The 25,771-nt window shown below is 56.1% G+C and overlaps 2 protein-coding genes across 2 annotated transcripts; both read right to left on the bottom strand.

The window, feature by feature from the left end:
• KCNK17 (potassium two pore domain channel subfamily K member 17) lies at positions 2,160–15,950 on the bottom strand. Its single transcript, XM_018039322.1, has 5 exons — positions 15,575–15,950; positions 11,859–11,973; positions 9,242–9,402; positions 8,625–8,799; positions 2,160–3,084 (listed from the first exon to the last, which is right to left on the bottom strand). The coding sequence occupies exons 1-5, from the start codon at positions 15,851–15,853 to the stop codon at positions 2,789–2,791; spliced, it is 1,026 nt and encodes a 341-aa protein (XP_017894811.1). The 5' UTR covers positions 15,854–15,950; the 3' UTR covers positions 2,160–2,788.
• On the bottom strand, positions 17,753–24,247 carry KCNK16 (potassium two pore domain channel subfamily K member 16). The gene is made up of 5 exons (XM_018039311.1): positions 24,019–24,247; positions 20,796–20,910; positions 19,508–19,674; positions 18,567–18,732; positions 17,753–18,246 (listed from the first exon to the last, which is right to left on the bottom strand). Exons 1-5 carry the CDS (start codon positions 24,229–24,231, stop codon positions 18,023–18,025), a joined length of 885 nt encoding a protein of 294 aa, XP_017894800.1. The 5' UTR covers positions 24,232–24,247; the 3' UTR covers positions 17,753–18,022.

Raw genomic sequence — 25,771 nt, 5'->3', positions numbered from 1 at the left:
AACAGCAGCTGTCTGGGGTGAGGGTTCTGTCTGCCCCTCCGCATCAGGGTCCCCAGCCTTGCATTTGCCTACTCGGCCTGCCCTTCCTGGTCTCTGCTAGGAAGTTCCCCTGTGACTCATGAGAGTCCAGACCCCTCCTGGCCAGCAGCACCACGGCATTAGCCTGGGAGCCCCCAAGGGCAGGGCTTGGTCCTGCATCACCACTTGCTCAGCCCAGTCCGCCTGGCCAGCCACCCTCTCCCCCACAACCCTCACCCCTCAACCCCGCCCCAGCCCCAGAGGGATCAGCAAAGGCAGCTGCCTGCCACGTGGCTGCCGGCCGGCACAGCGTCGGCCTCCTGCCTCAGCCCCTGGGCCTGCTGCGGACCGCCAGCAGCTGACATCCACATTACGCTTCCTCTGGGCTGACGCACACTCTTCTGGTACTTTGCACAGTCACTCATTTAATCCCGGGAGATCAGCTCTGCTCTTATCTCCGTCTCGCGGAGGAGAAAACTGCTGCAAAGAAACTTTGAGTGATTTGTCGGGGATCACGGAGCTGGTCCAGGGTGAGCCGGAGCTGGTCCAGGGTGAGCCAGGCACCACAGTATACAGTTCTGAGGGCTCCCTTCCCCCTCCTCCTCCAGGATTTGGTGGCCGAGGTTGTGTGAGTGAATGAAGGACTTGGTTCCTTGCCTGCACACTGTGGATCGCTCTCTGGCTGCGACTATCACGGTATTATGGTTCCACTTCCCCTCCCTCTTGACTATGTGGGAAAAGACCTCACTGCCCATTTCGCGCTATGATTTCAGTTCTGAGGTCGGCTTTTCTGTTCTCGTCCCTTTCCCAGATCCCTGCCTCTTTCTTATTATTTGTCTGGCCACTCTACAACCCTCGTTGGACTCCTCTACCCGTCCCCACTTCCGGATTTGTACCAAGAGTCCCAGCATCTCTTCTTATTGGCTGTGGGGCAGGCGTCTGTAGGGAACTGGCCAATCAGAAGCTTTCTTCCGCCCCCGCCCAGCATTACAGGTTGTCAGTTCCCTGTGCGGCAGACATTCTTAGCAGGGATAGGCACGCGGTGATGGGCTGGGTGGAAAGAGGACTGTCTAGAGAGGCATGTGAAGAAAGAGGTTCAAGGCAAGAGAGAATTGGAACCACAGAGGCCAATCTAGCACTCCGGGTTCCTCTCTCCTAGTTCTGAATTGCTAGTCCCTCCTTCTGGGGTGTGCTAAGTACAAGGAATGCTATTTCCAGAACTTCAGCAAACTCTTTTGCACTTCGACTTTCCTCTGCCCAGCCCGTGGGCCTTAAAAAGTGGGCATGGACCCTGATGTTTACTCGCTGGTATTTGCTTCTGAGTCTGGCCTTGGTCCACTTTGGCCCAGGCCAGATGGGGCAAGCTGTATGGTGTAACAACCCTTCCTTCTTACTCGGCCAAGAGGCTGCCTCTGACCCAGTCTCACCAGGGCTCTGAGGCTGAGGGGTTTGCCCATAGGGAGGAGCTACATGGAGCAATCCTAGGTCCTTGTGATGCTATCTATAGGATGGTGGAGGGGAGCAGACTTGCAGGTGCCCACTGAGACCAAGGCCCCAGCTGCCCCAGGTAACCTGCAGGTACTGGTTGGTGCTGCCAGGGCCTCCTGGCTGGGCTTGGGTTTCTAGGTGTAGTGGGGACCACACAGCTCTGTGCTGCCTTAATAGCAACCCTGAGTGAGAGATAGAAATGCTTAGGGTAGGGTGACGTGTTTTGCAAACAGAAATGACCTCTGCAAACTCGACCTGGCTTTACAAACGGTGGTTGGAACCTTCAAATGCAGTGGGGCAGGTTGAGTCAGGAGGAGCCCACTGGCCTGTTCTGGGCTTTTCTGTGATGTAGTGAGTGATTGAGCAAGAATTAGCAGCCAAACTGGGACCAGTTGCCTGCTGCCTGTATGAGCCCGAGAGGTATCAGCAAATCTGTAATGAATTTACCTGGAAGGTCTCTGGGGCTGTGGGGAGCCTGCACTGCAGGCCTCAATCCATTCCCTCCTCCTGTCTGGGGCAAATCCACCTGGGGAGGGAGTGATTTCTCTAATATGCTCCAATCTCAGAAGCTGTCTTTGCCTCTGGGTTACATGTGTCACCTGGGGTTAGAATTAGATTTGGTTATGAGTGACAGAAAAACGCAATTCATAGGGTTTTAAAAAATCTCAATTTTTATTTCTGTCTTATATAAATGAAGCCTGGTGGGATTCAGTCCAGGTTTGTTATGGTGGCTCTGTAAACGTCAAGAATCCAGGCTCCTTCTATTTCACTGTGTCACCAATCTCAAACATGGCCTCCAACTCATGGTGCAACAGAGCTCCAGCCACCACCGCAGCCAGCTAGAAGGGAGTGGTAAAGAGGAGCGCCCTCTGCACACTGTAAGTCACATCCGTAAGTCACACAGATTGAACGTGGACATGGACATGAATGTGAAGTCGCTCAGTCGTGTCCGACTCTTTGCAACCCCATGGACTGTAGCCTACCAGGTTCCTCAGTCCATGGGATTTTCCAGGCAATAGTGCTGGAGTGGATTGCCATTTCCTTCTCCAAGGCATCTTCCCAACCCAGGGATCGAACCTGGGGCTCCCGCATTGTAGACAGACACTTTACCGTCTGAGCCACCTCTCTGTATATCCCACTGGATAAAATTTAATCATATAGCTGCACCTAGCTTCAAGGGAAGACCAAAAACTGTAAACTTTAGTCTGGGTGGTCTTATGCTGAGCTTAAAATCAATAATCTTCTTGCTGAAGAAGAAAGTGGAACAAATGCTGGAATATAGCTAGCTGTCCTTTCCGCAGCATGAGACTTGAGTAGAAGGTTCTGGGTGCTGTCCCTCTGGAGAGCAGCTTGGCTGTGGGGAGTGGGGTCCTGCCTCCTCATCCAGGGCCTGCCTCCAGCTTCGGGGCTTGAAGTTCCCCTTGGAACTCTGAGGATAGCAGGAGTATGATTCTCGTGGAGCCTCCAGTATGGAGAGGATCAGTTTGATGATCAAAGCGAGCCATGCCATCCCAAAGAGGATCCAGAGTGACACTGTGTTCTGGTACCACAGAGGGTAATTCCGGGAGGGGTTCATTCCTGAGGGAGAAGCAAGGTCAGAGGATGCAGACCTGGGAAAGTCAGGGCCAAGTTCCCCAAACAGAAACAGACACACATGGCTTTGTGTGTATAAGCAGAACGTGGGAGGTCCAAACTGGTTTGAGATAGTTAGGATCACCTCCCTAGATTCTAGGAAGCCTCCCTGGATTAACTCCTAGAGTTTTGACCCTAAAATTCCCCTTTGTCTTTCTGAAGGACTCTGCTTATACTCTATCCCAGTGGTTCTCAAAGTGGGGCCTGTGGACCAGCACCATCAGCATCGCCTGGGAGTTTGTTAGAAGTGCGAATGGTCTGGATTCCTTTCCAGACCACTGAATCAGAAACTGTGTCATAGGAAATCCTCCAAGAGTGTGTAATACCTGCTCTGTGGTTTGCCTGTTTCTATGTTTGGTTTTCTCAAAGGCAAGGCAGCTTGCCAGCAGCTTTAGGAAGAAGAAATGGAACTGCTGGGGTTTGTATCCGGGCTCAGTTCTCACTAGCTGTGTTACTGTCATCTGCCTGAATGTCCTTTGCCTGTGAAATGGGGACAATAATTTCTCCTTGGGATTCCCTGGTGGCTCAGATGGTAAAAAGTCTGCCTGCAATGCAGAAGACCCGGGTTCGATCTCTGGGTCAGGAAGATCCCCTGGAGAAGGAAATGGCAATCCACTCCAGTACTCTTGCCTGAAAAATGCCATGGACAGAGGAGCCTGGTGGGCTACAGTCCATGGGGTCACAAAGAGTCGGGCACGACTGAGCGACTTCACTGGCTTTTAGATAGGTCCTACATTCTCATCCCAGTGCCCACCATCTACTTCTCCAGACTGGATTTGCACGTCTCTCCCCCTTGAGCACTGTGCTCCGGTCACTCTGGTCCTTCTCCTATTTCTCCATCCAGCAACCTTCCTGCCCCAGGGCTTTTGCACTCGCTGCCCTCGCAGTTCAGAAAGCTCTTCATTTCCTCACCCTTCAGATCCCAGCTCAGAGACTAGACTGAGCCTCTGTGTTACCCTCTCTCACAGCCCTCGGCCAGGTAAGTTACTTACTCTCTCTGGGCCTCAGCTTCCTCATCTATAAAACAGGGACAATAAGAGGGTCCACTTTCTAAGACTGTTGTGATTATCATATGGTTCATATCGCAAGGTGCTCAGAATGGTGCCTGGCATGTAAGATTTGTAGTCAGCCGACTGGTTTTCTCACCTTTGAAGCCCCACAGATCGGGACTGGATAAGGAATGACTGAAGGAGGAAACAGATGGAGCTCCCTGTGAGGCTTAGGTAGGGCTTCCCTGTTGGCTCAGTGGTAAAGAATCCGCCTGCCAAAGCAGGAGATGAGGGTTCAGTCCCGGGGCTGGGAAGATGCCACATGCCGCAGAGCAACTAAGCCCGAGCACCACAGTTACTGACCCTGTGCCCTAGAGTCTGGGAACTGCAGCTACTGAAGCCAAGCGCCCTAGAGCCTGTGTTCAGCAACAAGAGAAGCCACCGAAATGAGAAGCCAGCACAGCAACTAGAGAGTAGCCTCACAGCAACGAAGACCCAGCACAGCCAAAAATAAATTTAAAAATAAATAAAATTATATATATAAGAAGCTGCTCATAACTTAGTTCTTCCCTCTGTCCTGGGGGTCTGTCTTATCTCCCTCATCAGAACAAGATTGCTCAAAGGACAGAGACCTGGCCTTTTATTTCTCTGACCTCTTCTGTCTCCGATCTCTATACTACCCACCTCCCTGTCCACTTCCCATTCTGTCCTGCTGGCCCCAACACCACCAATCCTCGCTGTCTTCCTCAGCCTGGACAGATCTCCTGGGTCTCAGCTCAGGAATGAGCGCACAGCCCTCGACCTGACATCACCACCTGGCAGCAGCCCGGATTGGATTACGCTGATTGGGTTAGGAGGCCACGATTCCGCTGGCGGTCCCAGATGAGAGCAGCTGTGAGCCAGTTCTCTGCCCCCGGGGACCCGTCGGCTTGGCTTGCTCCTGTCAATGGAGGGGAGGAGGTGTTCTCCTCCCTTCTTATTTCATTTTTTCTTTAGCCAAAATCATAAGCAGCAGGAGACCTGGCAGCTGGCAAGGCGCTCAACGGAGTTGCAAATGCAACTGGGGGCCGTGGGGGCTGGCTGCAGGGCCAAGGAGGAGCAAGCTGCTGGGGCCTGGGGGCTGCTCTGACCACGGCATTCACGCAGGAGGAACAGCTCTGAAGACGACACCCCTGTGGCTGCTGACATGGGACAGTGGAGGCCCAGAGTCCAGATGGTGGACCTCAGCACTCCCATCCGAGAAAGGGGTTTGACCCTGTCCCTAGAGGACAAGGAGGGCTGAGAGACATGGGGAATAGGTGAAGGTGGATTGTTCCCTCTCAGCTATGGAAGATTCCAGAACATGTGCATATGAGGATCCCTAGCTTGGGAGTCTATCCTAGACCTGTCCTTGGCTTGCTTGCACTATGACTTTCATCAACTTCTTTCTCCTCTCTGGGGCTGTCGATGAGGCAGCGCAGGGCTGGTTGTGTAGGCTGGACACTGCACAACCCTAAAGGGTTGCCATTCACACCCAGCACAGGGAAGATGTGCTCGTGGACCTGGTATGGCCTCTGTCCTTGTCTCCACTAGGCTCTACGACCTTTAAGAATTACAGGTACTATCATGTCACCTACCCAGCTCCTCTGAAAACCTTCAGAACTTTCCTGTAGTCTTAGGACAGAGTCCAAAATTCATGACTCAGCCTGAGAGAGCTCTCTATATGACCAGGCCCTGCCTCCCTCTCCACTCTGAGCTCCCCGCTTCCCCACTGGACGTGGGTGCCCAGGAAATACTCTTCTGACCAGTCCAGTTGCAGTAGCCTCAAGCCAGAGCTGTGTGTTCCCACAGAGAGGGCAAATGAGGGCACGTGTGGTCACTTGTCATGAGGCGCTGAGACGGCTGCAGAAGGAAAAGTGTGTGGTGCAGGGGACAGAGCTGCCCATTGCCACTCCATAGCCGTGGTCTGCCCAGCACCCCTGTGGACTTAAAGGGCCCTCATGGGTTCATACCAGGCCTTCTCAGTCAAAGCATGTGGTGGAAGGGGGCTCTGGGGGGCCTGCACCCCACACGCCAGCCTCCCTGCCCTGTCAGTCCCCATAGGGCGGCTCACAGGGCAGCAGGGGCCCTCTGATCAGCCCTCCTCGCTCCTGCAGAGATGGCTGCGTGGAGGTCACTGCCCACCTCCCAAGCCCCTGCTCCCGCAGTGGTGGCAGGGGTGTCTCCTCTTTCCAGGGTGCCATGTCTAGAGACGCCTGCCCCCTCCCCCCGGCCCTGCCTTCCCTCAGGGGACCATGGGGCCTCGGGACAGCCTCACAGAGTGTCCTAACAACTCACAGAGGTTTGTCCAGACATGCTTCTAAGGAGCCTACTGTCAGCTCTTCCCACCTAGGACTGACCTCTGGAGCCCTAGTGATCAATGGGCACCAAGAGACTGTAGTTAGGGGTCCCATTCCCATTTCTCTTCCCCGCTTTTTGCACTGGGCACCCTCAGAGAACAAGGACTTGTGGGTTTAAAACTGGGGCAAGTTCTGAGTTTCATCCTTTGAGCCCTGGGGAAGGGGGGAGAGTTGGTGGGAGGGTGCCGGAACGACTACAGGAAAGCCCTGAGGTTTTCAGAGGAGCTGGGCAGGTGGCGTGAATTTTTTTTTTTTTTTTTTTTTTGGCTGGCCCCCACGGCATGTGGGATCTTAGTTCCCAAAGCGGGGATCCAACTAAGGCCTCACATGGGAAGCACAGAGTCTTCACCACTAGACAGCCAGGGAAGTTCCAGAGCTTGTAAGTTTTAAAGGTCATAAGAGCCAAAGGGGCACAAGGACAGTGGCTGTGCCAGTCCGTGGGTGCCCTTCTCATTGTGCTCTGTGTGAATGGCAACCACTTAGGGTTGTGCAGTGCCCAACCTGTCCAACCAGCCATATGCAATGGCCCTGCCTAGACTAGGGGAACGGCAGTGGGAACAGAGAGGAGAGGACAGATCCAGAACTCATTCTCTGAGCTGCACGTGCGTGTGTGTGTGTTTGGGGGGCAGATGAGGCCTTGGGGACACTGGCTTCACCTCTCCTCAGACACATTTCTCCTCTGGGGCCAGGGGTGGAAGCATGACTCACTTGGAGGAAACAATCCCAAAGACTTCGTTCCAGAGCAACAGCGTCCCTTCCAGGATGGGGGACACCTGGAAGGGGCAGTATGAGGCCCCGACACCGGACCCTGGGGATGGAGAGGTGCAGGGAAGCAGGCCCCGAACACAGGCCAGAAGGTGCTGGCCATCACCCAGCCCAGCCCCTTGTTTTACAGACAGGAACACTGCGGCCCAGACGGGGGTTATGGGAGGCCGTCTGGAAGGGGTAAGAGTTCTTGGAGGCAAACAGGTCAGAATTCGTGTCCTACTAGCTGTGTGATCGCAGGCAAATGACTTGGCCTCTCTGAGCGTCATCTTCCTCCTCAGTAAAATGCAGTGACAATCATTACTCTTAATGGACTAGCTGTTTGTTACTTTGGTAGGACCTCATTTCTTCTTTTATTAAATTTATCTAAGTATTTGGCTGCACCGAGTCTTAGCTGTGGCACGCCGGATCTAGTTCCCTGACCAGAACTAGATGAAACCCGGGCCCCTGGCATTGAGAGCACAGAGTCTAGCCACTAGGCCCCCAAGGAAATCCCGGGATCTCATTTCCGTATTCCAGGCTGGGTTCTGTCTTTCTCTGAAGGAGAGAAGGTACTCCTCCCCGGTTTAGGATCATTGATGGGAGTGGGGGCACAAAGCCCGCCTGAGGCCTGCGTGTGGTGGTGCTGGGGGCCACTGCTCGTTTGGTGACCCTTTAGGGGCAGGGAGTGAAGGGGGATGGGGCTGCCCCTGCACCCACTGAATGCCCCTCTGCTGCCCCCTGCTGGGCACCCACCCGGCTCTGTTCTGAGAGGACAGTTGCTCCTGGGCCCTTACCTTGCCCACGATGAGTGATGACCGTCGAATAAACCCCACCCTGGACACTCTGGACCACACAGCCCTTTCTTGCTAACACGCAAGGGTTTGGAGGCTGACTGGGGGCTGCATGAGGCTGGGGTTTTCTGATGCTCCCAGGCTCTCCTGCCAGACACCCCTGCACTGTGATGGGGGCAACGTGGCCCTCAACCCAGGGATAGTAAGAAGTTGGCATTTTGTGGGGCAAGGTGAAGTGTGGGAGAGGTGAATGAGAGAGGCCCTGGCCAAAGATGGATGGGGGAGGGGACCCAGAGCCCCCCCTTTTCTGATAAGCTTTAAAAATAATAGGGGACCCTGTGGGATCCTCAGGTTCCTCGGAATGACTAGAAATGTGGCTTACAGCCTGAGGCGCTGGGTTCAAACTCCAGCTGTCACTTTTAGCTGGGCGGTCTTAACCCCATCACACCACAAAGGCAGGTTGAACCAGCCAAACTAAGCCTGTGTGCTCTGGACTTTGGGTCCCCACACCCCATGGGGCTGGGCACGCCCCTGGGATGCAGGCTGCTAGCAGATGCGTGCAGGTGCCCCTCGCGTCTCACCAATCACGTAGTCACCGAAGCCCACGGTGCTGAGGGTGATGAAGGAGAAGTAGAAGCCCTCCACGTAGGTCCAGCCTTCCATGTGGTTGAAGAGCAGCGGGGGCAACAGCAGGAAAAGCAGGAGGCCCGACAGGAGGGCGCTGGAGCCCGCCAGCCACCGGGCCTTGGCCGGGTCCTGTGGGTGCACATGGTGCCCAGCCCCTGTGAGGCTAGTTCTGCCCGACATGTGCAGCCGTGGGATGGTGGGGTGGGGTCGGGCAGATAGCCTGGGGGGTACTGAGCTGCAGACAGGGCTAGCACTCCCCTGGGTAAGAAGGGAGGTGCCCTTGGGTCTTCTCCACCAGTGCGTGTTCTCCGGGCTTCTGAAAAGGGCTTGGCTGCCTCGTGCCTTTCCTATGTCTCCCCACTGATGCCCCTTTGTTACTGAAGACCCCCCCTATTCTGGGCAGTGACCCCCCAATCCCACTACTCTCCCATCAGGAACCCTGATTTCCAGAAAGACCTTCTGATTCCACCAGTGACCCACCCCCTGGGGCACCCCTGACTGCCAGCATCCATCCTTTTCTACCAGAGACTCTCCCTCCAGGCGGCGGTGGCGGCCCCCGCGGCCCCCTCACCTTCCAGGCGCCCCCCAGCCTGTGAGCACAGCGGTGTACCCCCTGCTGCAGGCAGTGCCCCAGGCGGTTGAGCACCATGAGGTTGAGCGGGATCCCCACGAGAGCAAAGAAGATGCAGAAGAGCCGGGCGGCCATCGTGCGGGGGCTCAGGTTCCCGTAGCCTGAGGGCAAAAAGGGGACACTTCAGGGAGCCTTTCCATCCTCAGGGTCCCTGGTTCTTCCATTGCTACGGATGGGACGCGACAGCTGGGGTGCCCTTCCCGGGCACCGTGTAGGGCCCGACACATCCTTCCCTCAGCCCGGCCTTAGCCTCCCTTCCCATGGAGGTCATGCCCCAGACCTGCAGACTGGAAGACCAAAGCTCTAGGAGGGACGGTGTTTGCACCATAAAATGTGAGAATCCCGTTTGTTCTCCATTCTCTTCTTCCCTCCCTGGGCGGGCAGAGGGACACGGGAGGGGGACACGGGTTAGGGTTAGGGTTAGGGACAGAAGGATGCTGGCCCCAGGGCCCGTCTCCCACTCAGAGCTGGCCCAGACAGTTTTAGGGCTATACCAAGCGGAGAGAAGGGAGAGGGACAGAGTCCACGTCGGGGATGGTAGAGCTTGGCAGAGAGGCTGCGAACCTCTGAATCAGGTGGGCCTGGGGCAGGGGGTGTGGGGGTGTGGGGCTCAGTGATGAGGGCATCCTGCACACCCGGGAGGCCTGGACCACACTGACTACATCAGCAGCCCCTCCTGCTCTGGAGCTCAGGGAATGCTGATGGAACGGGTATTTTGGAATTTATTAACAAGTCAGCATTTGTTGAGTGCCCACGGTATGCCAGGCTTATGCTAGACCCCCTGGGGTGTAAGGATGAATAAACACCATCCTGCCTCATCCTTCTGGGGCCCATGGAATCAAGGGGTCTCCCAAGCATGCTTGTTTCACGGTAGAGGACTACACAAGTCCCCGGGTAGCCTGAGATCTGCTTCCAAGAAGTATTGTCTAATTTAAAGCCAGATAGAGAGTCGAAAGTGAAAGAGGATAGTGAAAAAGTTGGCTTAAAGCTCAACATTCAGAAAACGAAGATTATGGCATCCGGTCCCATCACTTCATGGCAAATAGATGGGGAAACAGTGGAGAAAGTGTTAGACTTTATCTTTTTGGGCTCCACAATCACTGCAGATAGTGATTGCAGCCATGAAATCAAAAGACGCTTACTCCTTGGAAGAAAAGTTATGACCAACCTAGATAGCATATTCAAAAGCAGAGACATTACTTTGCCAACAAAGGTCCGTCTAGTCAAGGCTATGGTTTTTCCTGTGGTCATGTATGGATGTGAGAGTTGGACTGTGAAGAGTCGAGCGCTGAAGAATTAATGCTTTTGAACTGTGGTGCTGGAGAAGACTCTTGAGAGTCCCTTGGACTGCAAGGAGATCCAACCAGTCCATTCTGAAGGAGATCAACCCTGGGTGTTCTTTGGAAGGAATGATGCTAAAGCTGAAACTCCAGTACTTTGGCCACCTCATGCGAAGAGTTGATTCATTGGAAAAGACTCTGATGCTGGGAGGGATTGGGGGCAGGAGGAAAAGGGGACGATAGAGGATGAGATGGCTGGATGGCATCACCGACTCGATGGACATGAGTTTTAGTGAACTCCGGGAGTTGGTGATGGACAGGGAGGCCTGGCATGCTGCGATTCATGGGGTCGCAAAGAGTCGGACACGACTGAGCGACTGAACTGAGAGAGTCCTCTGGGTGCATCTGCTTAGCTCCACTCTGGGGAGGAAAGGACGGCAGGGGTTCGGGTGGGGCGAGGTGGGAGTAGCGGGTGGCTGGGATCCTGGTTCCTGGGGCCAGCATCCTGGCTGGAGGAGGTAGCAGTAGCCACCAGTGGGGTCAGCCTGCCACCTGGTGGTGAGCATGGTGTCATGCCGGCGCCGGGGCGGAGCGGTGGGCTGGTTAATGGGGCAGCCCCACTGAGTTATTTCCTGGGTGTAGAGTTGGAGGGGTCTAGGCCACTCTTCTTCTCCAAACAACAGCCCCCAGACACCCTCCTAGGACAAGTTTCGCCTCTGCTCTCCTGAGGACGGGGCCAGAGAAATGGGAGTGAGAACTATTCGGGCGTCCCTGTGTGTTGGGGAGGAGAGGGGCTTGGGGAGGATGGCGATGGGCTGAGGAGGTGCCTTAGTGAGCTGGGGGGAGGCCTCTGGCAGCGGCCACCTGGCCCAAGGCTGAGACAGAGGGTTCTGTCCCTCCTCCCTTCCCGAGTTCCCCTTATTCTCCCGCACCCCGTCCTGCCGCCCTTCCAGGCTGTGTAGGTGGGCTTGACTGAGCAGACGAGGATGTCCAGAGGGGTTTTACCGCTACACAGGGGACCCTCTGCCTCCTGAAAGGTTGTGTAGCGGAAATCCCCAGGGCAGCACCTCACAAACCTTCCCGGAACCTGGGTGGAGGGCAGGAGCCGATTCAGCACATCTTCCATAAGACCAAGGTTCTGCTCCCAGGCGGTGTCCAGGCTGCTCAGCCTGACTGTGCTTGAGGTCCTAGTAACGCCTCCGAAAGTAGCTGGTCCCCGGTCTCTCAGGCGAGGCCACCCTCCCCAGCACCCCTCCCTGACCCCATCCTTCTCTTACCGATGGTGGTGATGGTGGACACGGAGAAGAAGAAGGAGCCCACGAACTCCCAGCGTCCCATGCTGGTGGTGTTGCCAAGGACGATGTCCCCATTTTTGTATGCCTCAATGATGCCCTGGGGGAGAGGCTGTAGTGACCACCAGGCTTTCTGGGGCAATGGGGCCCCTGCACCCAAACACACACACACATACACACACACGACCGTCCTTGTAACCACTCTGATCCCAGCCTGTCTGGGGGAAGGAGTCTCTTCCTGTCCAACCAGGGCCTCCCCAGGGTAGGGAGCATGGGGCCAGCTCCTTCCCCTGTCCACCCTGGAGCCCAGATCAGCCCCAGGTATTGCACTGGCTGGGAGAACTCCATTTGTTTTCTCTCCTGTTCATGCTCATTCTTGCAACAAGCCCTGGTCAGGACCTGTATGTGAGGTATCAGGGGAGCTGAAGATGAAAGAGACATGACCTCAGTTTTCAGTGGGACAAAGCCGAACTTAACTTTGTTTCTTTTAATTTTTGAAATATCTATCTATATTTTTGGCCATGTCAATCAACATGTGGGATCTTAGCTCCCTGATCAGGAATTGTCCCCCTGAATTGGAAATGCAGTCATAACCACTGGATTGCCAGTGAAGTCCCCAAACTCAACTAACTTTGATACAGTGTCGTCCATGAAGCTTTAGGCGCCCAGACAGTGCAGCTACCTGATTCTGGGCAAGACAGCCAATTTCTCTGTGCCTCAGTCTCTTTCTCTGTAAAGCGGGAATACTAATAACACCCACTTCCTAGAGTTGTTGAGGTTTAATGAGTTATTAGGTGTAAAGGCTTAGAAGAGTACCTGGAACACGGTTAAGGTTAGCAAGTGCTGTCATTATCATTATTATGAATATAATGCTGTAGAAATACAGGATAGGAAGGGTGTGCATTCTGATGGGGGTAGGCGCAGAAGACTTCATGGAGAGGGTGACTGTTTTTCTTTAACGTACCAAAGTACAAAATACAGTTTTATTAAGAATTATGTGTGTTTCCCCCCATGATTCTCGATTTTCTGAAATGTGCTTATTTTGCCTCCATACATCCTTTAAAGAATGTGTGTCAACTCCAGCATTCTGTACAAATGTGAGAAGGCGGCTGAGGGTGATGTTTTAGTTGGACCTTCCTAGAGGGTTAGCTAGGATTGTTCTTGGTAGAAGGAGATTTAGGGAAATAGGACCACAGGAGCAAAGGCTGGAAGGGAGGACTGGGTCTGGGATATAGACTAGGGAGACTGAAAGGTAGTTGGCAGCCAGGCCGTGCGTGGCTCTGCCAGGCTGGGGATGGAGTGGCAGGCCTCGCCCGAGGTCACTGAGTAAAGGGGAGCAAGCACAGGTATGTGTGCTCCGTGGCAGCTGGCAGCACAGAAGATGCTGGCAGATCCGGAGAGGAGAGAGTCCTGCAGGGGTGAGTGATGGAGAGGGCCTGGCCTGCATCCCGGCACGGAGTGTCCAGGAGGCACAGAGAGGAGGTACTCAGAAGCCCAGGGCTCTGGCCGTATTTGGTGCGGGTAGTGAGGGACGCACCTAAGAGCACTTGGAAGGTGTGTGGATGCGGGGGCAGAGATTCGGAGCAGGGAAGAGCAGAGCTGCTTACTCTTGGCCTGGGGGGCATTTGAGGGCTGCTAGGAAGGTGCAAGAGGAGAAGGGGGCGGGAGAGGATGAGATGGTTGAATAGCATCACCAACTCAACGGACATGAACTTGGGTAAACTCTGGGAGATGGTGAGGGACAGCGAGGCCTGGCATGCTCCAGTCCATGGGGTCACAAAGAGTTGGACAAAGCTTAGCAACTGAATGACAACAGGAAGTTACATGAACATGTCTGCCCTCATTGGGGAGATCTGGGTTGGAGACACCACATCTGTATTCCTGGGGACGGTTGAAGCCACAGGGGGCTGAGGAAGGAGGTGAAGTGGAGGTGAGCAGGAAGTGGGTGGAGGGGAAGAGATGAGAGCTCTGCCAGGAGACTTGGGAAGCACCCCCGTATGCAGATCTGCACTGAGGCAGTCCTCATGGTGGCTGAGAGCCCCAGCGCCCTGACTATGAAGCCGTGCCTTTGTAGGAGCCTCTCTGAGCCTCGGTTTCTCCATATCTACAATGGGCACGATAATAATGGAGTCTGCCTGTGAGACAGGTGGGGCTGGAGCGAGTTCACACACTAGGAACAGAGCCTGACACACAGTAAGGGCCGCACAGAAGCATTTCCTATCATTCCCATTGCCATCACTGTCACATTTCGGGGGGCCAGGCTGCTCGTAATTGAAGTTCGCCACCTTTTCAAGGGGAGTGGCACACAGCCTCCAGGATTAGGCGGTCTGTATTTGTAGAAGTTTAGAGATAGTGGTTGGAGGTGTCACCTGAGATTCTTAGCAGAGATAGTCCTTCCTCTGCTGGGTTCCAGGCCTGACACATCCGCCCAGTCCCAGGGCTCAGGACTTCACCTCCGTTCCAGTGCCCTTGGCCCTTGCCACCAGACACACTTCCCTGCTATCTTCTGGGGACCAGCTTTGGGCTGGCAACTCTGGGACACAGGCCCTGCTTTCCTCGCCAGAAAAGGCACCCGGATTGCAGTGCGGGGACGTCTGGCTAGGGGTGCAGCTGTCTGTGCTCACGGACCAAGCCAGGGACCCAGAGATGGACGCTTGCGTCAGCTCTCCGTCCAGCCCAGGGTCGAAGGAAACCTTCACCCATCGTGAGGCCTGGAAGAACCCTCCCCTGCTTGCCCCCCTCCCCTCGCCCCGCTGAGTCTTCCACCACCCCCTCAGCAGTCTCTGCCCTCCACGACCTCTGCATCCTCCCACCCGCCGACCCCTGCAGACCCTCCGGGCCCTCGCTGCGTGCCCTCAGACTCGGAGAAACCCGGGTTCAGCCACCGAACGTCCTTGTGTCTGCTGCTTTCTTTTTGCGCACCTCAAGTCCCCGGGCCCCTGGCTCCTGCACCTCGGCCCCATTCCACTTAACCTCGGGCGTTGTGTGTGTGTGTGTGTGTGTGTGTGTGTGTGTGTGTGTGTGTGTGTGGCAGCGGGGACAAGAGCGCTCTGCACCCACTTTCCTCCCAGCCTCCAACGGTCTTGCTGCCGGCTCACTCCTCATCAGACCAGACCAGCGCCCTCTGCTGTCCCAGCCCCCAGGTCTCAAATTCGCACGTGGGTCTCCTGTGGAAGGGGCCACGGGTACCCCTTCGCCCTTCGCCCGCTGTCCGACCCGACACAGCGCCCTGAGTTCCCAGGTGGACCCCTCCTGCCTTCTCCCAATCTGAGCAGCCCGCTCTGTCCTAACGCTGCCCGGACCCGGTCGGGCCCCACCAGCTCTGGACCCCGTCAGTGCGCCCCCTATCGCCTTCACCCCGAGATTTGGATGCGTGCGCCACGCAACTCTCCAGACAGGGAGGGTCCCGATCTGGAGAGTCTCGCCCTCTCGCCCCGAACCCTGGGCTCACGGCGCCGCGCTGCGCATTTCTCTCGCCAGAGCCGGGGTCTTTGCATCGGGGTCCATCCAGCCCAGGACTCTGGTCTCCATCCTGCAACGCGCGCCCCCAGTCGTCCGCCCCTCCGTGCCTTCCACTTTATTTCGGAGAAGTGCTCCCGGCGGTGCCCTGACCGGAGCCGGGCCGTGCCCTTTCGCCCCGTGCCCTTGCGCTCGGCTAAGTCAGAGCCCCCGCTCCCGGGCCGCCCAGACGCGCCCCTCACCCGGATCAGCGAATCCAGCGCCGGGCCGTCCAGACACGTGAAGTTCCGCAGCAGCGCCCACTTGTCGCGCTGGAATCTCTTGCTGGAATCGTGCGCCGCGGGGCTCTCCAGCAACCAAAACACGCAGGTGCCCAGGACCAGGTAAGTCAGGTAGGTGAGCAGCAGGAGCAATGTGCTCGGCACCGGCACCGCGCAGCCCGGGACCCCGCGCTCGCTCGCATCCCGGGCTCTCCCTCCGCACTTAGCGGGAGAGGCGGAGTGGCGGGAGTCGGGAGCCATGGACTCGGACCGAGGCGCAGAGGAAGGGCTAGGGAGGAGCTCGGCTGGTCCCTTCTCTGGCCAACGCGCGCCTCTGCCCCGTTTTCTCAGCAGAGGAGGTGTGTGCTGGGGAATGGGACAGCCCTGCCCCACCCCGCACTGGGATCCAATCCCGGGACAAAAAGAGGGCAAGCTGTGGGCATCTGGCCCCGCCTCGAATGCGTGTGGCGTGCCCATCCCCCAGGCACGCCTAGCTCAGGGAGAAGGGGAGGGCTGCTGGTGACCGCAGGCGCTGGGAGAGACCTGCCCAGGGCCTCCCCGTGTCCTGTCTGTAGCAAACGGTGGGAGGAACTCTTGCAGACCGCACTCAGGGGGAGGAGAAAGCGGCAGGCAAGTTTATTTCCTGAGGCCCTGGGATCATCACCAAGGATCCGTTGCCTGTCAAGCCCTCTCTGGATCTCTCCCATCACCATCCTTGCCTTATATACCCAAGGATTTGAGATCCCAGCAATCTATCGCCAATGCTCGTGAACTTGGGAGGCAAGAGGAGTCTCTGCCAGTGGGCTTGTCCATTCCCTGCTTCTGAAGATGTCCCCTTCCCCATTCCCTCCTCCACCCAGGATGGAGGAAGGATTCAATATAAAGAGTCCTGGGAGTTCCCAGTTTCTCAGGCTTCTCCTCCATGCCAGCAAGTCCTGGATGTAGCCTGGGTCTCTTGCTGCTGTAGATCCTTCCCTGGGTGTCCCACCCAGAGCCTCCTCGGCTTCTCGGTCTAACCTCAGTCCTGTCCAGAGGTCCCCAGTCTGTCTTTCTGAGAGAGGTTTGCAGTCCTTGGTGAGTTCGGGCCTTTTGTAATGTGCGTGTGTGCTAAGTCACTTCAGTCGTGTCCGACTCTTTGTGGCCCTATGGACTATATGTAGCCCGCCAGGCTCCACTGTCCCTGGAATTCTCCAGGCAAGACTACTGGAGTGGGTTGCCATGCCCTCCTCCAGGGGATCTTCCTGACCCAGGGACTGAATCCATGTCTTTTAACATCTACCTGCAGTGGCAGGTGGGTTCTTCACCACTAGTCCCGGCTTGGGACGGACTGGTATAAATCTCTTCTCCTTCTGGCCAGAGGTGTCACAGTCGGGCAGGAGAGAGGCCAGGCTGCATGAGGTATTCCCAGAGGAGGCTGGGCCTCCTCACAGCTCATTTCCTGGAAATCTCCTGGGATCAGCTGGGCTGGTGTTTTCCCAGGGAGGGTTTGGAAGGGCTTGTAAGAGCCCAGAAGGGGTAATGAGATCAAAGGGTGCCATGAGGCAGTCAAGGGAGGCCATACTCAGGAAAGTGGGTGGGACGCCCAGGAGTGCTGAAGCCTTGTTCACGGACAGCTCTAGACCTCTAGGCAAGGAGAACTGGCAGACCTAGAGGCAGCCTGCCCACCCCTCTAGCTGGAGCTTCCTGAAGGCAGGCATCCTCTTTGCATGATGGTGGTTCCAGAGTCCCTGCCTGGGCCAGTGGGTCCCATGGGTGTGCGTCATATCCTGGTCTGCCCGTGCCATGAGGTTTTGGTTGCCTCTCTGCTTGTCTAGTCCTTCCACCTGGGGGGCAGGAGCGTCACTGCTGCTGCCCTGGAGCCTGGCCCGGCGCCTGACACACACTGGGGGCCTGATGATGCCCCACACACGTATCAAATGAGGCACAGATACAGCCTCAGATACAGCCTTTGTTTGCTGTCCTGTATGAGATCTTCTGGGGTGGGGGGTGGGGGCAGTTCAGGAAGTGCGATGGAGATTTGGTCATAATGATCCATGTCTGGATTCAACTTTTTTGGGTCATTTTAATTTTTTTAATTTTTTGGCCATGCTGCACGGCATGTGGGATCTTAGTTCCCCAACCAGGGATCAAACCCACACCCATTGGAAGAGTGGAGCCTTAACCGCTGGGCCACCAGGGACGTCCCCGCAGGTCACTTTTGAGGGAGGGGCTTGGGAATCAGCACACATCTGTCTCCCGTTCTGTCTCCTTTCTGTCACTTTCTTGGGCCCTCCTGTCTCCTTTCTCTCTCTGGAGAGCTCCTGAGACCAGTTCTGGCTGGGAAGTGAGTGGGCTGGCTGAGGAGGTGGTGCAGCAGGAAATCCAGGGGGCCTCTGGGGTGGACAAAGGATGCTGTGAGGGGCTTCTGCGGCCACGGTTTGGGGGAGGGGCTCATGCAGAGATGGGAATCTTCTGAGGTCTAGGGAGCCCACTGGTCTCAGGGGCTCCCCCTTCCTTGAGACCAAGGCCTCTGCCGAGCAGCCAGAGCTGGGAGCACCGGTGCAGAAGCAGGGGGCCCAGTGGGAGGACCAGCGCCAGCCACGCCAGGCCCAGGAGGATCCAGATGGCTGCCAAACTCCGGTACACCGAGAGGTAATGCTTGCTGGGGTCTGTGCCTGGCAGGGAAGGGGGACACTATCAGTGTCAGTGGTCTGAGGGACAGCCACCCTCCAGGTTCCAAAAGGGTTCCCACCAGCCTCCCCCTAATAAGGATCAGCAGGCGAGGCCCCTGGGGCGGGGAAAGGGCTATGGGTTCCCGGACCAGTGACTTCTGAGGATGTGAGAATTTGCAGCCGCCTCACAAAGTGTTTGTCTCCCTTGAATAACCAGGGGCTCTCTGGTCCTCAAGAATTACCCCCTTCCCCCTGCTGACATCCCCCCCTCCCCTGAATCCCAGTGGCCCCCACCCTGTGATCTGTGGCTGCCCCTTTCTCACCGACGACATAGTCCCCAAAGCCAATGGTGCTGAGGGTGATGAAGGCGAAGTAGAAGCCCTCGCTGAAGCTCCAGCCCTCCACGTGGCTGAAGACCATGGGTGGCAAGATGAGAATGAGCAGCGTCCCCAGTGCCAAGAAGAGGGCCAGGCCCAGGGTCTGCAGCAGCTGGAAGCGGAGGAGTCTCTGAGTCCGCTCGGAAGGCCCATGGTTATAAGCAGGGGAGGGGGTCTGGGGAGAGCTAGGAAATGGGCTGGGCCATAGTCAGGTCCTTAGCCTGCACCCCTGTGGGGCGGGGGTTGTATTTCTCGGTGTGTAACATCTTGTCCAGGCCAGGGAAAGAGCTGGTCAGCAGGATTGTGTCGGTGGGTCAAGTTGGAGATGCCTTTCGGCTTGGTATCCATGTGTGCAGGACCCCGAGGACTTAGATATGGGATGGAAGATGGTCCCTGAGCCGTCCCCAATCCTTCTACACCTCTGCCTCTTTGCATAGCTTTGCAAGGGCCCAGATGACAGGGTGGGCACTGGGGGTGTTCAGGGTGGCACGGAGTTCTCTGATGATCATGGAGGTGTGTGCCCAGATAGATCCCCCTTTGAAGAAGGCCTAGCCGAGCCACCAGCAGGTGGCCTCCAGCCATCTCTCTCAGGGTGTATTTCAGCCTGGCCCAAGGGCACACCTTGCCATGCCCGATTGAGGCCGGGGCAGAGTCCTGGCCACGTCAGCGCGCACTGTGGGGCAGCTTGCGCCACCGGCACCTGCCCAGCTCCTTGAGGGGTGGGCTGAGGCTTTGTCCAGCCTGCGCCACAATTTCGCTCCTCCGTCCACCTGGTCCTTTTCATCCATGGTTGTCGACCCCTAACACCCTGCTAGCCAGATTCTGTCTGGGCAACGTGAGCGCAAAAGAGTCTGTCCCAGAGGGGATGTGGGGAGGGAGGACCTTACCTGGGAGCGTCTGGGCTGGTCCTCCCACCTCTCCAGCATGGTCAGGTGGGCACGCAGCCCTGTGCCCAGGTGGTTGAGGAAGCCCACGTTGAGCGGGATGCCCACCAGGGCGTAGAAGACACAGAAGACCTGGCCTGCCTCTGTGCTGGGCGCCAGGTTCCCATATCCTGCAGGCGGGGGAGAGGGTGCAAATATGAGGAAGGGAGAGTTCGGAACAGCCTCCCTGACAGACTCTAGCAGAGGCTGATTTCCCACCACCACAGGGAGGAGAGGTGCAAAGGGGAGGATGGGGCGGGGCTGAGAGAAAGCGCCTCTGTTCTCATGAACACTCTTCTCAACCTCTTCTAGAATGATCTCGATTGGTAAGTATCCTTTGAAGGCTCATCTCCAAAAACACCACCTCTAGGAAGCCCTCCTGACTGCCAGCCTCTTCCTGTTTACCAGGTGTGATTCCCCACAGTGCTTTGTGTCATTCCTATTTAGCTATCTAGTTTTTCCTGTGCTCCTATTTTTAGCGTGCTTATCTTATCCTTCGTTATTGGATCAGAAGCTCCTTGAGAGCCAAGCTTGGGTCTGATCCAAGGTCATACTCTGCTATCTCCACTCTATCCTTGGGTCTGATCCAAGCTCATGCTCTGCTACCTCCACTCCAACTGCTTTAATGTCACCTGAATTCAAGGACGGTGTGTGGAACTGAACTTAATCGAATGAATGGGGAGACCGGGCTCCGCAGGATGCAGGGGTTCCTTGTGGGAGGGGCGTGGGTTTTCTGGCCGAGGGAGCAGAGCAGACGCTGTTGGCGCTCTGTCCCCTGGGAACACCGGGACAGCAGTTGCAGCTGAGTGGACAGCTCTTGGACACGCAGGGGACTCCCCACCCCAAGTACCTACCTCTCTGTCTACCTGAGGGGTTCTTCTGGCCACAGGAGCGTGTTTGGTCTGGGGGCAGGTCCGAAATGCTGGAGAATTCATACATCCGGACTCAGTCCTCAACCAGCCAGGGCAGGAGTCGGTAGACAAATACGCCTGCTTCCTCCCCGCTTGGCTGGGCTCTCCTCGGCTTCTCAGAGGGTCCCCAGCACTGGTGAACCCAGTGGCCCTAACCAGTCCCCTGCTCATGACTGTAAACTCTGTTGCCCTTTCTCCTCTTCCTGTTTCACTCTCCCACTGCTCCTGCTTCCCAGAATCGTCTCTGAGATAAACCACATCCTTGTCTCGGCCACTGCTTTTGGGGAACTCAAACTTCAGCGGAGGTACTGGGGGTGGGCTTCTCCATTCCAGCGTTTTACCTATAGTGGTGACAACCGTGCCTGCAAAGAAGAAACTGCTGCCGAAGTCCCAGTTGCTGGGGTTGGTGGAGTTGCCCTTGGGGTTCACGCCCTTCACCCAGGCTTCCATGATGACCTATGGAGCAGCAGGGAGTGGGAAGAAGAGGTTGCTGATAGCACCAGCTGGTGGCCAGCCTCCCTGCTGTGTTTCACCTAGTGAAGTTCTTAAGTCACATTCCCATTTCATGGAAGAGGAAACTAAGGCTCAGAGTGGCTGACTTGCCCAAGGTCGCTGAATTCCAAGCTCACTTCCTGCTTCGCTGGCCAAGGGCTGAGTGTGATGTGGGCTTTAAGTGTGGCTAGCGGAAGAGAGATGGCCCCAAGGGGACAGACAGTACTTATGGAGCCATCCAGGTGGGACATGTTGCCTATAGCCAAGAGGGTGAGGCCCCAGGGGTTGCCAGGACAACGAGAAGACTTTGGGTTGGATGTTCCTGGAAGGGTGTACTTGCGAACATGAGGTTTGGGACCACAGGAAAGCCATGAGGCTGCCCTCTCTGGGGGCTGATGGTGGACAGAGGACCTCGAGTTCTCTGAGCTTCCAGGTGAGCTGGCAGGCTTGCTCTCTGCCGCCCCCTGGTGAGTCCCAGGTGTATAGGAGAAATTCCATCAGAAGCCAGGGCAAAGGTCTTCTCTATGTGTGTGTGTTGGTGGTGTATATGTGTGGTGAGTTGTATACATGTGGTGTGTGCATGGGCGCCGCATGTTGCACGTGTGTGCATGCTGTTCTTTATAGAACTTGAACCCTGCAGACTCAAGCCTAAGCCCCTCTATCCCCCGCCAAGCCCTCTAGGAGGTGGTCAGGACACCTGCCCCCATCTGCTCCCAAACCCCGCCCCTGTAGCCGTGAATTGTCCCAGGGTAGCCGCGCAGCCTGGCCACCTGGTAGAGCCCCAAAGGCCAGAGGGAGGTGGGGGGAGGGGAAAGCTCCGGCCTCCAGTGCCTGTGGGAACCGCTTCCCCGCTGGCTGAGTGAGCAAGCTCTGCCGGGGCTGGGGGTGACCCCTGTGAGGGCCAGGCCAGTCTGGATGTCGTGACCGGGGCTGTCTGCTTCTCCTCACTTTGGCAGAACTGGCCTCTTCTCATGTGAACCTTGGCCTCTTTCCCTTTCCCACACATCCAGAGAGGCCAGAACCGAACATTCCAGAACACGCCTGCTCCCCAGAGACCCTCGCCCATGGGAGCAGCGCTGCCCCTAGGAGCCGGCTGTCCCCTCCGCCAGTCTGGGGGTCTCCATCCTGCAAGGAGGGGCCGCAGTGCAGAGGGTGCTGGGGGTGGGGCTCCCAGCGCGGACTGTCCATTCTGCTCTAAGAATCCCCGTGCCCAGGTGAGAAAGGCAGGCTTGCACCCTGGGCCAGTTTCCTGATGGTGTCGGTCTTCAATACTGCTTTTGTTAGTTATAGCTCCGCTCCCCCTACTGTCATCTGAACAGTAGAGCAAGCCCTGCGTATCCAGGAGATTCACACCAGCGCCGTTCACACCGGGGATGCGACTCTCCGGGGTCCCTGGAAGCAATCCCAGGCGGACACCGAGCGATGACTGTCACGTGCGTTCTTTGGGAATCTTACCTGGCATTCTTCTGCCTCTCATTTGGACATCCCCTGGCAAGTGAAGGTCACTCCCGAGGAGGCTGAGGACCCCCGGGGAGGTCTGGGGGCATTTCATCAGTGGCACCTCCCTCAGGATTGCAGTCAAGCCTGCGCCTTTAATTACATACCAGCTACCAGTCCTTCCCCCCGCTCCCTCTGCAGCTCCAGGAATTGCTTCCAACCAGGAGCTGAGGGTGGAGGGTTTCCAGGGCCTCTGCCTTACTCCCCATCCTGAGCCCTTCTCAGCCCTGACTGGGGTGCTATGGTCCCAGCCCTGTGCTGCTGGGGAGCGAGGAAGTGAAACCTGAGGCCGGAAGCCCCTTTTCCTGGGAGAAAGGGCTTCTCACGACTCTGGAAAGTTCTCTGACCAGCCAGCCTACCTCTCATCTTCTAGGCCTGCTGTTCTTGGGGGTCCATCAGTGTGGCCTGAGGACTTGTTAACACACAGCCTGTTGCCCTGGCTGCCCCCTGGAGTTCCTGACTCAGGAGGTCTGGGGTGGGACCTGAAGGGTGGCCTTTGTAAGGAGCATCCACGTAGGGCTGATGCTGCTAGGCCAGGGCCCAGCCTTTGAGAGCTGCCCCCTGCACTTATGTTAAGCTGTGTGGCGAGGAGAAGCTGGCTTGGGTTCAAGTTCTGCTTCTGCCATTCACTATGAAGCTCTGGGCTGCATACCCTACCAGTCCCTGCCTGCAAACCTGAGAGAGTGGTGGCAATAGGTAATTATGAGGAAACACACAGAAAACACTGGGCCCCAGGGGATGGACCGGTACTAGTCTACCCACCTTGTGATGGCCCTGCTCCCTGCTGTTTGGGGCACATTGTAAACACTCAATAAAGACCAGTCATTGTGATGAACCTGCATGTGGCTTGCTCCTTTGCGGTGGGCGTTGTCCCCCACTGGACCCCTTGGTCTCACCCTCCCCCACAACACCCTGGTTTTGGCTGGTTTCTGCGAGAGAGGGGACTGGGGCCCCAGAGTTTCTACAGAAGGGGTCCAAGCAGGGGTGACCCATCTGTTACCAGAGATGCCCCGTCGGCACCAGAAGGGTGGGGCTCAGTCACCCTCGCTGTTGCTCATCAAGCCCAGGTCCACGGCAGCTGGTGTGGTGGCTGCTCCTGACCTTCATCTGTCTCCCACCCACAGTGTGGTCAGCACCCCGGGGAGGGGGGAGGTGAGCTAGTGGGACGGTAGAGGAAGAAGCTGCCTGGAGCCGGGGAAGGGGAAGTGAGGAGTGTGGGGGCAGAAGTGTGCACAACTCTGGTAGCCCTGACCCACGGTTCACATTTATGCAGCAAGTGGCAGCCTAGAAAGAGCTTTTCATCAGCTCTCAAACGTCTGCGGCACATATAAGACTATTCTCCTCACCTAGAAGGGGACCAGAGAGGTTAAGTGGCTTCCCCAATGTCACACAGCAATCCAGTTATAGACCCCGGGGGCCAGACTCTGACCTCACGTCTCCCCTGGCTCTCTGTGCCCATCACGCTCAGCCTCCAATGGGGCCTCAGCCATCGGCGATGGCTCTGGACCTGCATTCTGCGACTCTCCTCCCCTCCCCGTCACCAAACTCCATCCCACATCAGCCTCCCCCCTGCACCTGCACAAACTGCTCCACGGCCTGCTGGTCCAGGCAGGTGTAGTTCTCCAGGAAGCGCAGCTTCTCAAACTGGAACCGGTCCCTGGACTGAGACTCTGCCTGCTTCTCCAGCAGCTGGAAGATGGTGGCGCCGAGCAGCAGGTAGCAGATGTAGGCCAGGAGCAGGGGCAGCACCCGGCCGCCCCAGCGGCTGCACAGCCCGGCGCGGGGCATGGCAGGCCCAGGACTGTGCCAGAGCCGTGGGGGTGGCTGTGGAAACGGAGGCGGGAAGCGCCCGGGGACCTGGTCCGGCCTCCTGCCTGCCTCACCCTCTCTGGCGGCACAGGTGTTCGGAGGCTGGGGAGTCTGTTTGAACAGTGCAGCTCAGCTTGGCTGCACTAAGTGCCCTGAGTGCAAACAGGACTGCCACCCCCCGCCCAGGCTTTTTTTTTTTCCCCATGGAGAGCGGCAGGTCAGCAGCAGGGACCCCTCAAAGAGACCTAATGGTCCTCCTGAGCGCATCGTGTCCCACTTTCTGCCTCCAAGTTGGATGGGTGTTTGGGGTCCAAATCGGATGCTCCGCTTCACTCTGTCCCGGCTCCCTTAGCAGCTCCCAGCTTCTCACCCATGATGTCTTCTGAGCCCCAGGCTTAGGAGCTGGGAAGAAATCAGAACGGGTGTGAATAAAACTTGCACTCAGTTGCCTTGGCTACAAAATGGGGCTGGAAGGATGGACCTGCCTCTTGGGGGAACCCACGGATGAGAGACCTGGGTGACAAATCAGGAGAAAGCAAACAGACAAATGACAGCCTGGATCAGGAAAAGTGTGAGGGTTGATGTTCCTAAGAAACCGGATGCATTTGCTTTAGAGTTTTTGCTGAAAATCCTCCTTGCTTGAAATCCTTAGCAGGTTCCCTTGGGAGGCTACGTCAGTGAGACGTAAGTGTGAGTAAAAAGACGCTAAAACAAAGTACCTCCCGGCCCGGAGGTGTTAGCAGTGGTTCACTCTGTGTGGGTGGAATCGAGGGTGTTTTCCTCTCTTTCTCTGCGCGCGTGTGTATTTGCAGCAGCTTTTTTGTTTTTTTAATTTATAACTCACATGCTACCATTCACACACTTAAAGTATATAATTGAATGGTTTCTCTGTTCAAGAATACTCAGAGGCCTGCAAGTATCCCAAGACCAATTTTTAGAATATTTTTAAAACCTCAGATCGGAACGTTGTACATCTTAGCTGTCACCCCTGTCCGTCCAGCCTGTCCCCTTGGCCTCTGGCAACAGTTAAGTTGCTGTCTCAGGATTTCCCTAATCTGGACATGTTTAAAAATTTTTAAAAAGTGAAGTATATTTGATTAACACCATCGTACCAATGTCTGCTGTACAGCAAAGTGACTCAGTTACACACATATATACATTAAAAAAAAATATTCTTTTCCCTTATAGTTTAATCACAGGATATCGAATGTATCAGTAGTTCAGTGCTATACAATAGGGCCTTGTTAGACAGCGTTTCATTTAAATGCAGTCATACAATACATGGACTTTTGTGTCTGGCTTCTTCAATTAGCATAATGTTTTCAAGGTTTATCTGAAATGTAGCAAGTGTCACTACTCCACTCTTTATGGCTGAATAATATTTCATTCCATGGATATGTACCAACATTTTATGTATATTTATATATCCATTTATCAGTTGATAGATATTTGGCTGTTATGAATAATACTGCTATGAGTGTTCACGTACGAGTCTCTTTTAGCGGGATTGTAACTTTTC

The sequence above is a fragment of the Capra hircus genome, chromosome 23, assembly GCF_001704415.2.
Source record: "Capra hircus breed San Clemente chromosome 23, ASM170441v1, whole genome shotgun sequence".
NCBI classification, from domain to species: Eukaryota; Metazoa; Chordata; class Mammalia; order Artiodactyla; family Bovidae; genus Capra; species Capra hircus.
The sequence above is the reverse complement of the archived record's forward strand: the minus strand, read 5'-3'. Positions and strand labels throughout refer to the sequence as shown.